We start from the raw sequence: 13,287 nt of genomic DNA, 5'->3' as shown, positions 1-13,287 counted from the left end.
TAAGGCTATGAGAGGTGCCATATTGGAGGGCTCCGGAAGTTTCTTCCATCTGGGGTTCCTTCGCACAGCACACAGGTGCCCATTTTTTTGCCTCCACCGAAATGCAACCGCCAAGGCCAGAATTCGATCCCGTATCCTTAGGCATAGTAGTAGAGCGCCCTAACTACTGTGCCACCCCAGCAGGAGAAAACTTATTAACATGCGACTAGTAGTATATAATACAACGTAAGAACTACTTTTTTTGATTAAGGCAATATTACTCTCTACAACTTCAGTGTATTACTCTTTACAAGTTCGGTGTAGGGAAGTGACTGATGAGCCAAAATTAGTATGCAAAAAATATGAGAAATCTGCTCCCAACATTGTACAGTTTATCCACTCAGGAGCATGCTATACTAAAAATTATTTCTTTATCTGCCCTAGATGCAAAGATATCCTCCGTCTTGTAAATTTTGTAAAAAGTTTGTTTTTGTTTTGAGAAAATGAGAAAAACTGTAGACGAGATTTATTATTTCAGCTCGTTTGCATCCTATAAAGTGGAATTAATGATCCAGGGTGTGAGTAAATTAGTTGGTATGAATTCTAAAGTGGTATTTTGTTCAGGGATATTTTTACAAACTTTACAATTATTCACGAAAACTACCATATTATCGGTACTTGCAGAAACATGCAACAATTCAGTTTTTTCCATGTCCTATCGAAAGCTCACCATTTATAGTACTTATTAAACTGTGCTTTTTGTTTTTATTTTGCAAATGTATACTACCATATGATGCATTCCTTCAGTCATATTAAACTTATTGTACCGACATCTCTGCTTGGGCATGCTATATCCTCAACATTTCCTAAATGAAATAGATTTATGAATTTTTTTTATTTTTTAGGGAGGAAGTAGGCTCCCTCCCAGCTCCCCCCCACCCCTTGCACTGTTTTGAAGTCCCACCCAAACAAATTTTCTGGCTACGCCACTGACGGACACTGAACAGTGTGCATGTTTCAGCGTACAGGAGGAAGCAAGCTCGGTAAGTATACATACATGTTTGAACGCGTGGCGTCTTCCCTAAATAAATAAATAAAGAAGATCACAGATGGCACTGCTATTTTTCCTTTCTGCTCCTAAGCAATTCGTTACTGCGCGCCTGCACATTGTTTGTTTCTTCTCTCTCGCAATATATGATGTCGTGACAGGCTAGCCTAAAAGCTCTGTGCTTCTTTTAGAAATCACTGCACCGTCCAGCAGGCCCTCGCGGCGGCAAAGAGATGAGACCTCGACGTTCCCATGTGGGAAACCTAGGCCTGGTCGCGTTAAACTCTGTCGGAATATCAAATTTTTCTTAGTAAAACATAGTGTTCTGTTCAATCACATCTTGGGTGCTATGAGCTAGTGGCTTTTTGCTTGTTTCGCAGTTGCCTAGTTTTAAGAAGTTTAACATTACAAGTGATGAAATAGTCAAACATCTCATATTTTACAGCGACTCCTGGGGATTGTGGGGTGCATAGCATCATGTAATGCTCCTTTTGCCGAAAAATTACTGCCGCTCCCGTAATGGTTACGGGCTTCTCGGAGGCCTTGCCATCTTCGTGAGTGGCTGCATAATCACAGCTTTGTCGGCAAGGACGAGAAGTCTTCTGCTGTGGCGTATAACTTGCAAAACGTTCGCCTCTTGCTTCCTACCTTTCCTTTTGACAGGTTCCATTGCTTAAGCAGCTGTGACGATGACGACATTGAAATGCACGATGCATAAGAGTATGTGACCATGACATGACGCAGGCCTGACAAAAATGTAGAAGCAGCGCGTTAGAGCGCTCCACGAGCGTGTATAGTCGAACCCCGATATATCAAACTCGAAGGGGATCGCGAAATAGTTCGATATATTGATAATTCGATATACAGAAATCGACTTGAGATGCCACTTGCGATCGTTAAAAATGATACTGTATTTGTCGCGTAGTCAACCCACTCATAATGAACCCAGTGGTGCATCCCGTTTCGACCATCACGTCTACAGCTCATTTATTGGCAGCGTGCCAAAATGCTACGCAGCGATAACGTCACAGCGTGTTTATCTTTTGACTATAATTTTCATAGATCCTGCGGTGGCAGGGTGCGAACTTGTCAAGAGTGCCCGTGATGGCTTGATTGCACAAGCCTGGTACTATTTATCACGCCGCGCTTGGGGCGGGCGCAGTCCACTGTCACAAAATCATTGGAAAGCGTGATAACTGCAAATGCCGTTTGAAGCGAACATTGCTAAAAGCCGGTGTCATGATCGCAGCTGGCCGCATTCTTTTGTTGATTCATAGATGCAAGAATAAACGACTCTCGAAAAAAAAAAAAAATAAAATGCCGCTTAACGTCCGCAGCCGCCATAGCTTACGCTGCGCCGCACGCTCAGCACGATGGCAAAGATGAACGACTCTTGCAAAAAAAAAATCTGCCGCTTTTTAGCGTTCGCAGCCGCCGTAGCTTACGCGCGTTCAGCACGACAACACGAGATGCACATCGCACGTCAGTGCCCGCGCAGAGCGTTCACACCACACTGGAGAAGCGTCTGCCACTGGCTAAGCCAGCTGAGCTGGCTTGCCGCACATGCGTAGTGCGTGCTGGTGCGAAGACCGGGAAAGAGGAAGGGGGGAGATAAAGCTCAGCAGAAGAGTGGGCACACCCTTGTGCTTTGCTCTATCGCGTTTTTCCCCTCTCCCGAACACTACGGCTGCATTCGTTCCCTCTCGTTCCTTCACGCACATGGCTTGAAAATGTCACTTGCTGGTGCGCGGCTAACACGGTGGCAAACGATCACCGCAGATGCATGCGCCTTTGGGGAAAGGGTGTGGCGCTGCCCCAAACCAGCCGTCGCCGAACTGTGCCATCTCATTCCTTCCGCGCGTGGCTTGAAAACGTCACGCGGCAAACGGCTGAGGGTAATGGCATCGTCTTCGGGGAAGGCACACCGTCCAATGCGTGGTGCAGTGTTCGATATATCGAACGACTAGTGAAATTGAGTTCGATAACAACACAGCTTTCCTATACTTTTATATGGAAGTTTCAAAGGGGATATTTTGTGAGTTCGATATAACCAAAATTCGAATTATACGGGTTCGATGTATACGTCCGCCTGTAATAGTGGGAAACGCCATGAGCTGGCGCTGCACCAGTGACAGATTTGATCAAAATTCCTGAACGCGCTTCAAACTGCTGCCGCCTAGACCACCAGCGTCGGGCTTTCTTCGTGTGTGTGGGACCATGGCGCCATCCTTTGGGACAAAGTGGAAGCCGTTGCTGTGCAGTGCGTGGTGTGATGTATCTGCCTTTTGCATGGTGTTATTAGTAATGACAAATTAAAATTCAGCACATTTTAAAAAGCACAGCTTGAGTGACGCCTCAATGAACATTAAGGAGAAATTGGAAACTACGACTTTTGCAAATTGTTTGGACAGCACACAATGTTTGTATGCTGGTCCTGCACGAGGGTTTAGAGAGTGTAGAGCTCGTCTCGTTAAATGGATGTTAGCTCAATGCCACCTCAAGGTGGCTGAGAACGCCAGCCAAAAGCATTTCATGCTTAAAATAAGACTAGTGACGTGCTAAGCAGTGTTCGAAATGGCAATACTGGCCAATGCGCATGTCTGATTGTGGCCGCGTAAAGTTAAACTGAAACTATGCCACTGAGCTGTACTTTGGAAACAGGAGACTCAAATTGTCGTGCCTGCGATAACACAAATGAGTGTCCGTGCACCACTGCTCAATTAAATTCAGATTTGGGAGGACTATATCGGTGATCACTGGCTGACTCTATGTGACCCTCATCCACTCCACCCCGTCCAAATTAGCCGATGAGAGCCGTTCATGTCCAAATAATGAGCATCTTATGTCAGACTTGCATGAGGCTGGACTGCGCTCCTAGTCCGAATGAATGACTGTTAAATTGTCAAGCCTTTGCAAAACTTGTGCAGGATTAAAAGAGAGCATGTGTACGTGCTTTGTCCGTTCTGTGACGTTTCTAAAACTTCTTCAGCGGCGGCCGAGTCTCTCAAGGTACAGTGACCAAAAATGATAGCACTGGCACTGTTTTGACGCATTAGTCGCCGCTCGTTGATTGCGCCATGCCACATCTATCCCGCTTGTGCCGTGCACTCGCTTTCGAAGCATCACTTTCATGCCCAACTAGCAATTACCACACATGTCGATTCCAAGATGAGCCAGTTAACTGATGCGAGTTGTGAAATGCTGCAACCAATTAACGCCATTTGAAATCTGCTATGACTGGCTGACAATTCTGAAAAAATCCCGTAATTTCCGAATATGCACATTGCTTGAATATATACAGCAAGTGCAGTGCGATGCTGGCAATTGCTGTCGCTAACTGTACCAGATGTTCCGACACCCCTGGAAGAAGTGACACGCAAGGCAAAAAAAAAAAAAAAAACTTTCTGAGCTTCCTGGTCTTTTTGGCGCAATTTCGACCAATGCGCTCAGTGCGGCATGGTGATAAAAATTACATTTGTATCAAAATGGTGCAATTGGTGCAGCTGTATCACCCCTAGGATGTGTGTGCAGCTTAAAGCAATAAATGCGTACAACAAGCAGTCAGGCAGAGGCAAATGGGGATAAAAGGCAAAGCTTCGCCCTCGCATACGGCCACTCCGGCTGACTACTGTCCCCAAAGGTCTAAAGGCTTTACAGGCTCACTAGCTTGCAAACCGAACAGCCAACGAATAAGCAGTTTTGGTTTCCCGATTCCGAAAGTTTGCTTTCGCAACTGTTTGTCCACGAGTGTGACTGCCAGCGTTAGAGAACTGGGTAGACAGCATACAGTAATTTTTTTTTGTAGAAAGTAATTAACAAATGAATGAATGAATTTTTATATGTGGTGATGCTGGGATTGTGCACTGGCATGGCCAGGGTGCAGATTACTGGTCTATGCTACCCTCACTTGCACAGCAGGCACGCCTTCGCTTTTCCCTAAAGTGGTGTGGCCGGCGTCTCTCGCCACTTACACCTTTCACAGCCACATACTGTGACGCAACTGAGCCAATCTTCCCACGTCTGCCTTGCGCGCACCCGCATATGCATGCTGGTAGTCTGGCGCAGCAGGAGCATAAAATATGCAAATAAATACTTTTTCATAAGCCTGGGTAATGAGTTCGGGGTGCACAAATGAACCAAGGACAATAATTAAGAGTTAATAAGGTATCTAGGCAAACACTGATGATTGGTCACGAGCACCGTCACTGCTGCAGTTGCTATCATCTATCTCCCACTAGGACTTTAATGCTGCCTCTACACACACACACACACACGCACACACGCATACACACACGTGCACGCACACACACACGCACACACAAATATTACCCTGAAAAACATATTGAGTGGGATTGTATCAATGAGATTTTACTGCCTGCTAATATTTTCATGCTGGTCTTCAAGAGCAGACTACCCCTTTGACACACACTTCTGCTGTTGTGATCTGCTGCAGGAAGTCAATACTGATTAGAACTATAGAGAATTCCATTCCAGATTCTCCACCAGTAACAAGAACCTGGCTTATGCATATCACACAATTTTCTTCCCCTTTCTCTTCAATGGTTGCTGAAATGCTTTTGCCTAAAAGAGGCTGGTAGTTATTCGATATCTATAATCCTAGAACAAGAGCATGAAAAAGAAAAGAAAGGGGGGGGGGGCAATGAAATTCAAGCAGGCAAACTGCTGTGTACTGAGGAATTGTCTGTGTAGATTTATTGTGGAGATCTATGTACAAAGAAAATGCTCGCCAAAGTTTGCTGCCTACAAGGACTCTTCAGGAGTGTCTTCACTGCATGCTTGCCGGACAACACCTAAAGGGAAAGACCACAGTAAAGTTGATTACAATTTGCAAGTATAATCACTGCTATGTGCACTACTGAAGACCATGAAAACAATTACTGCTAGCTACACCGCAAGCTTCTGCACATGCGCACATGCATCACGCATTATGCGTGATTATGAATCACAATCAAAGTGAAAAAGGTGGTGAAAACCTTCATTTTATGATCAACACTTCCCTAAGGGTGCATATTACTGGGTATAATGTTTTCAGCTAAAAACAATATAACTACACTAATATGCTAAGAGCAACATAGTAAGAATTATTTTCAAATCTCACTACAAGAGTAAAATAGTTCTGAGGAGATCCTTGAAAGGAACAAGCATTCAAGTTCGTGAAGCATAATGGCTCACGTTGAATGAAGTGTGCTCTGTAACGAAGTCTCGGATGGAAATTATGCATAACGAATACCCTTTCCAGCAAGGCCAAGCGAAGTGCGTGTGTTAGGCAATGGAGAAGAACAGGTAAGCTTTGGTTCACACCAGAGAGGTTTTGGTTTCGACAAACCGACTGCACATCTCTTTCATCAACATTCATAGTGTTAGCTTCTTTTACTTATTCACACCAAGACTCCTCACTGACCTCTTTATAGCGCTTCTTCCTACCTGCTGCCACAACCGTATAATGTGCACCGGCAGTAAGTACGGTCTTTAAGCATTTTTGCAGCTCCATCATGAACATGCCATCCACCAAAAAAGTGTTAAAGGAGTATAGATACCTAATCTTTGGTTGTGTGTTTTATCCTTTGCAACAGTGCGTGAGGTATTACTGTACATCACGAGATATTGATCTACGACAACTGCATAATTTATAATCAGATTTCTTTTCTCGCCAGCTTTGGTTTTGGTTTTCAGAGCTGAGCGATGGATGTGACATCAAAGCGAAATCTAGGTCACACAAGGGGTGCAAAAACAGTGATATAATCGCTTCTTTGCTGTTTTAACTCACCACAATAATAAAGCAAACCTATCTCAAGAGCAGGAATTACAACAAGTAGATAAGCAGTGATTACAGTGAAATCTCGTTGATACGATTCGGCTAAATACGCTTTTCGGCATAATACGTTTTTTTTTTCGTTCCCGGCCGATGCCCTATAGAGGTAATGCATTTCTGTACGGCTAATACGATCGTATTTCCACGTCGGTTTGGATAATATGATCGTGGAAACGTCTTCCGTAAATCTCGCGCAGTTTCGATTTTCGCGCCAGGAGGCAGCAAAAGTGTCCTAGCGGGATCTGACAGTAGCTGCAGTGGTCGTAACTCCCCTAGCGCTCGTGGCCGATTTTCGATGTTGGACATGACCTTTGCTAGATACGTGTAGGAATCACATCTCTCCAACTATGATGATGACATCAGAGCCAGTCCTTTGCAGAGGGTGGGCAGAGCTACTGAAATTATCGCATCGAGCGAAACTACAGGCACGGCGGACTGAACACGCGACGACATGCGCTTCGTATGCTCGAGGCTTGGCCTGGCTCGGCTCGGCTCGAGTCCGGCTGTGCCTCAGCACAGCGTCTGCAGCAGTGTGGCGGCCTCTGGGAGCCATTTTCCCAAGCTCGCACAACAAAAGTGCCGAAGCGCACCGAAGGTTTTTAGCGCCATCTATCCTAAGACATAGTAATCACGGTAAAATCACGTGACCAAGAAGCAGTGATTGGCGCATGCATTGACGATGCTGTAGGCTTTGTTGGCTTTGTGTTTGCCATTTCTCGTTGCCATTTTGGTTTTCCGAGCATTCAGCTTGCACTTCGCACTTATCGTTTTTGTTTTGGTGCCGCGTTTCACCCGTGCGCTTCACCATGTCTAGGAAGCGTAAAGCGTTATCGCTGAAAGAAAAACTTGATATTCTCGTAAAAGTCGACGACAATCCGCAGAAGAAACGTGTCGACCTGGCACGCGAACTTTGTTTGCCTGTCTCCACGCTGAACACGATCGTCGGCAAGCGAGAAGAAATTCGGAAAAACATTCAAGTCTTCGGCGCCGGCGTGAAGCAAACAAGGGGCGCCCAGCATGGCAAGATGGAAGAGGTTCTACTGGCGTGGTTCAGGGAAGTAAGGGCGGCGGGCGTGAACGTGGACGGGACAGTTGTTCACGAGAAAGCTGATGAGATTGCACTCTCGTTGGGCATTGAAGATTTTAAAGCTTCGGGCGGGTGGCTCCATCGTTTTAAAACACGACATGGCCTGTCGTATAAAACCGTTTCCGGCGAAGGGAAGTCTGCCGACCAAGATCAGGTCTCCAACTGGCTTTCGACTCTGCCGGCGGTGATTGCTCAATACCAGCCAAGGGACGTGTTCAACGCAGATGAAACTGGGTTGTTCATCAACCTCCAGCCCGAGAAAAGTCTCAGTATGAAAGGTGAGACGTGTCAAGGTGGAAAAAAAAGCAAAGAAAGAGTCACCGTATTGTTGTGCTGCAATGCTGATAGAACCGAGAAGCTCAAGCCTACCGTCATTGGCAAGTTCTGGAAGCCACGCTGCTTCTCGCGTAACCCACGCCTTCCTGTCGTTTACAAAGCGAATAGGAAGGCATGGATGACCGGAGCCCTTTTCACAGAGTTCCTCACCCATCTGGATGCCCGGATGCGTGCTGAGAACCGTAGAATTCTTCTATTTCTCGACAATTGTGCCGCGCACCCTGTCGATACTTCGTGGCTGCAAAACGTCAGAGTAATTTTCCTGCCGCCCAACTGCACCAGCCACTTGCAGCCCCTAGATGCAGGAATCATCAGAAACGTGAAATTTCACTTTAGGAGCTTGTTGGTCAGACGCTTTTTGGCCAAGATTGACCGGAAAGATGCCAGCTTGAAGGTGGATCTTCTTGATGCCATTCATTTTCTAGCGATGTCATGGGATCGCGTCAAACCCGACACCATCGCCAACTGCTTCAAGAAGTGTGGCTTTTTTTGTGCATCTGGCGATACGGAGGAACATGGAGCTGACAGCGCAGAGATTGACATCCCGGACTGGGGTGACCTCGATGTCGGCGTGTCTCCGGAAGAGTTTGTATCGGCGGACGACCAACTGGCGACATGCGAATTGCGCACCGTCCAAGACATCATTGCAGATGTTACCGCTGAAGAGGAGAGCGACGACGATGACAACCAAGACGCCGGAGATTGCAGCGGCGATCGTCGGCCATTAAATACTGACGGTGCACTCCAAGCTTTGGACGGGCTTCGTGGCTTTGTCGCGTCTGCGGAGCTGAGTGAGGAAACTGCTACTCGTTTCTACAAGTTCCAAAAAAGCTTTCTTCAGGACCTCGAAAAGCAAAAAGTGCAACGCAAAGTGACGGATTATTTTAACGTGCTTTAATAAAAGCAAGTTCTGTGCCAAGTATGTATTATTCGCGATCTCTTGGAGTCCGTTTTGGATAATACGATTTTCGGATAATACGCTTTTATTGTCGGAGCCCGTGGGAATCGTATCAACGAGATTCTACTGTATATCGCAGTTCTTTTCATCCCTCAGCAGACTTCGACTCTTACTATGACGTCATAGCCATCCCTTGGCAGTTAAAGCCGAAACTGAAAATGACGAGAAAATTAAAATTCAACGATTTAGCGCTCGTAAGTGGAAGCCACATGATGAACATGTACAGTAATGTCTTATGCATCATTAACAAGAAAAATGCAACCAAAATTTGGTTGCATTTTCTTGAATACCAACTTTTTTTGAATACCTTTGAATATTAACTTTTTTGTTTCTTGAGATAATTGAACGAAATTTTCAGGGTAGACTCATGTCACAGCCATTTGAATAACTGAAAAATTTCAAGGAGCTGCGCACATTGGTACTCAAGTTACAGAAGTATATCAGAATGGTTCACATGGGTTCCTTGTACCATGCCTAGTGAACTTGCAAAATGCGTTGGCACTAAGAAATTCATTACGAAGGTTCCTGAATAGGTACCACAGGGCAAGACAGAGCCCTTTTTTTTTAATTTCCCTGCTGAAAATTTTTAGCAGTGCACTGAGGTTAATGCCACTAATTGGACTTGCATTACCCTAATTTTGATTGTTTATTATAAATTCCAGACTCAATATTTTGAAAAAATGAGCTTGTCTTGCCCTCGGAAATTTATTCAGGCACACAATAAAAAAAAACCAGGTGAGAATCCGAGTATCGATTCCAGAGATACTGCGGGAATAAGCAACCATACCATGAAAAAAATTAATTCCAGAAACTGGCCCTTGAAGTTTAAAACAGCATTTTCAAGTCTAAAGTTTGTTTTTCCCTGCAGCACGTTGTGCCTCTACCTCCCCGATTGCCTCGAAAAGTGCATTTTCATGCGAACAGTGGACGACGCTGACGACGCGTTATCGCTTGCGATGACAGACGCGATACGGGAGGCCGAGATTGTCGAGGTTGATATGGTCGGTAGAGCAGGCACACTTCAAACGCCGGCTCCTTACGTTGACGCGAAAGATACGCAGTTGGAAGTGGCAGCGCAGTCGGTCTAATAGTGGTGTAGCAGAGGCAACGGTCTCCGCGACCGTTGGCAACGCGCTTCGCTAACTTCGCGATTTAGACGGCATTCACAGAACGACAACGTATGCACTGTTTTGAACTTCTTAACGCGCATCGTGGCCGACCGTGCGACAATCCACAAAGTGCACAAAACCGTTCAAAACACGCCATCAGAATTCGTAACGAGCGATGATCACGGCGATCTCAAAAATGGTGAAACGTGAAGCGATTCAGCGAGCGCACAAAGAACGCAAGCTCTGGGGCTGCCGCGCCCAGTTGTATATTTAATTTAAAGCAGTTCCACGATGAATTAGGCATTTGTAATTATAGAAAAGGTAGTTTATAACATATACAGCCGAGATATGTACTTTTTGAAAAGCCGACTTTTTCGTGATTTTTCGACTTTCAAAGCCCGCGTCCTCCCTTAAGCTTTACACTGGGCTAGTTGTTCTTTAGCCATGCAGTTGAACCCGGATATATCGAACTCGAAGGGGATTGCGAAATAGTTCGATATACAGAAATCGGCTTGTGACGGTACTTACGATACGAAAAAACGATACCGTATTTGTCGCGTAATCAACCCACTCGCATAATGAACCCACCCTCCACTTTTGCACCCGAGAATATGAAAAAAAAAAAAAAAGCGTTAAGGCCACCTTGCTCACATGCAAGCGACGAGTGGCAGCGACAGAGCAAAAATTTTCAAACTTGTTGGAGCTGCGTCCCTCTCGCCGCTCGAGCCACCGCGGCAGCTCAAAACAAGGTTTCTGTGTCGCCGCGGTGGCAGAAATCGCGAGCATTTTCGCTTGCATGTCGATGGCGCGCGTCAGTCCGTTTCGGTCGTCTCATCCACAGCTCATTGGCAGCGTGCCAAGATGCTGCGCAGCGATGTCAGGGCGCGTTTATCTTTTGATAGCTCCTGCAGTGGCGGGGAGCGAACTTGGCAGAGTGCCCGTGATGGCTTGATTGCGCAAGCCTTGTTCGATTTATCGCGCCGCGCTTGGGGCGGGCGTCAGGATCGCAGCAGCTGACCGCGTGCTTTCGCTGATTCATACGATGCAAGGATAAACGATAAAAAAAATAAAATAAACATCCCCGCAAAAAAAAAACCTGCCGCTTCTCAACGTCCGCAGCCGCCATATCTTACGCTACGCCGCGGGTACAGCACAACGATAAGAAAGGATGACTCGAAAAAAAAAAACAAGAAAAAAAAAAACCTGCCGCTTCTTAACATCCGCAGGCGCCATAGGCACGTCCGCCGCCGCACGCAGAGGGTTTGCAACACACGCTGGAGAAAGCGTCCGTCCGACGTCTGTCTGAAAACGGGCTGAGCTGGCTTGGCGCATGCGTTACGCGTGCTGAAGGAGAGATATAGCTCAGCAAAAGATTGGGCACACCCACGCACATGGCTTGCAAACGTCATGTGTTGGCGCGCGGGAAACGACAACTGCAGATGCGCGCGCCTTTGGGGAATGGGCGCGGCGCCGCTGCCCAGACCAGCCGTCGCCGAACTGTCCCCTCTCATTCCTTCCACGCGTGGCTTGAAAACGTCCCGCGGCAAACGGCCAAGGGTAATGCGATCGTCTTTGGGGAAGGCACACTTTCCAGTGCGTGGTGCTGAGTTCGATATATCGAATGACCGGTGAAATTGAGTTCGATATATGACGCGGCTTTCCTATACTTTTACATGGGATTTTCAAGGGGATATTTCGTGAGTTCGATATAACCAAAATTCGATATATCCGGGTTCAATATAACCGGGTTCTACTGTATTAACATATTTACGTATATTGACATGTTTTGTTAGCACATAAGGTGCTCCTTTAAAGTTAACAGCTTGAGATTCGCTTCAGCAGACAAAATATGTCAGTTTATTCTGAGGCTCTTGAATGGGGCTGCACAAGTTACAGAATAAACAATCTGTTACAGACTAAGGGCAACTTTTGACAAATCTAAACATGCGACACCATGGCTGATGCAAGCTGGCTAGGTTAATAAAACTATTGTATTCCAATTCCATTCCATTCTCCTCAGGCTTATGATGAGCTGCTAGGTCCAGAAAAAGCAAGGGTTTGGCGCTTTAGCCACTGACAAAGTCGAGAAAAATGGCTTTGAATGGAATGGAATCCAACCTGACCATTCATTGACCTTTAGCCTCCTCCTTCCATAGCTGCCACTTAGCCAACTTCAGGGCTCTATGTGTGGCAAATGCTCTCTGCTCTCTGGCTGCGCATTCCTCAGCCCTCGCCAAAACGCTCTCCCCCACGGTAGCCACCCTCAGGTTGCACAGTCCTCAAACTTTGTCACCACCTTCCCAGCCACTCATCGCCTTTACCCTCATTTACTGTTCCTCCTGTCTCCTAGGGAAACCTCCCGTTCTACACTCCGCCACCTGCCAACCATGGCAGGTGCGCTGTGCATGCAGACATTGGTGCCAACAGTGTTAGGCTAAGAGACAGGCTAATAAGAGCCAATTCCTTAAAAGGACGGAAACTAAAGAAGCCACAAGAGTTGATAACTGCAGTCATGCGGCGAAGAACATCAAATGGTCTTCCACTGTACACAACCAAAGCAAGCACCTATTTCACCCAGTACCAGAAAATGATGAAGTAAATTTGGTATATTACATTTTCAAGGTGGGAGACTTGCTTACATACTGCAAGAAGAGTACCTGGCTCACCTGGTGGGGGCTGCTGACTAGGAGGGTTTGCAGCGCGTGTGTGCAAGACTACCTGCGGTCCTCCTCCGTAGCTGCCCTGCAGGAACTGCCACATGGCCTCCGAGAGGGAGCCATAATCACTACCTGAGTGGGTCAACAAATGAACAATTGTTGGTTAAAAGGGAAGCACACACAAAATATATAAAGATGCTGCTCCTTCGAAAGTACATTAAACAAGACTTGGCTGGCAAAGGGGGCTCAAATGTTCCAAAGTAGTATCGATTCTAAGGGA

At 46.3% G+C, this 13,287-nt stretch overlaps 1 protein-coding gene across 3 annotated transcripts in view; it reads right to left on the bottom strand.

Annotated features, from left to right (window-relative positions):
* Positions 1–5,715: 5,715 nt before the first annotated feature.
* Positions 5,716–13,287, bottom strand: part of Usp20-33 (Ubiquitin specific protease 20/33) — a 134,581-nt gene continuing 127,009 nt past the window's right edge. For 2 of the 3 annotated variants that reach the window (XM_084587958.1, XM_084587957.1), the window contains 2 exons: positions 13,017–13,139; positions 5,716–5,838 (listed from right to left, as the gene is read on the bottom strand). In XM_084587958.1, coding sequence (XP_084444084.1) covers positions 5,789–5,838; positions 13,017–13,139 — 173 coding nt within the window. In that variant the 3' untranslated portion in view covers positions 5,716–5,788. Of the gene's footprint in view, positions 5,839–13,016; positions 13,140–13,287 lie in introns of those variants that run through there. The other variant, XM_084587959.1, reaches the window with a different exon arrangement.

This window comes from Amblyomma maculatum, chromosome 1 (genome assembly GCF_055883805.1).
Source record: "Amblyomma maculatum isolate TAMU_Amacu chromosome 1, ASM5588380v1, whole genome shotgun sequence".
In the NCBI taxonomy this organism is placed as follows: domain Eukaryota; kingdom Metazoa; phylum Arthropoda; class Arachnida; order Ixodida; family Ixodidae; genus Amblyomma; species Amblyomma maculatum.
The sequence above is the reverse complement of the archived record's forward strand: the minus strand, read 5'-3'. Positions and strand labels throughout refer to the sequence as shown.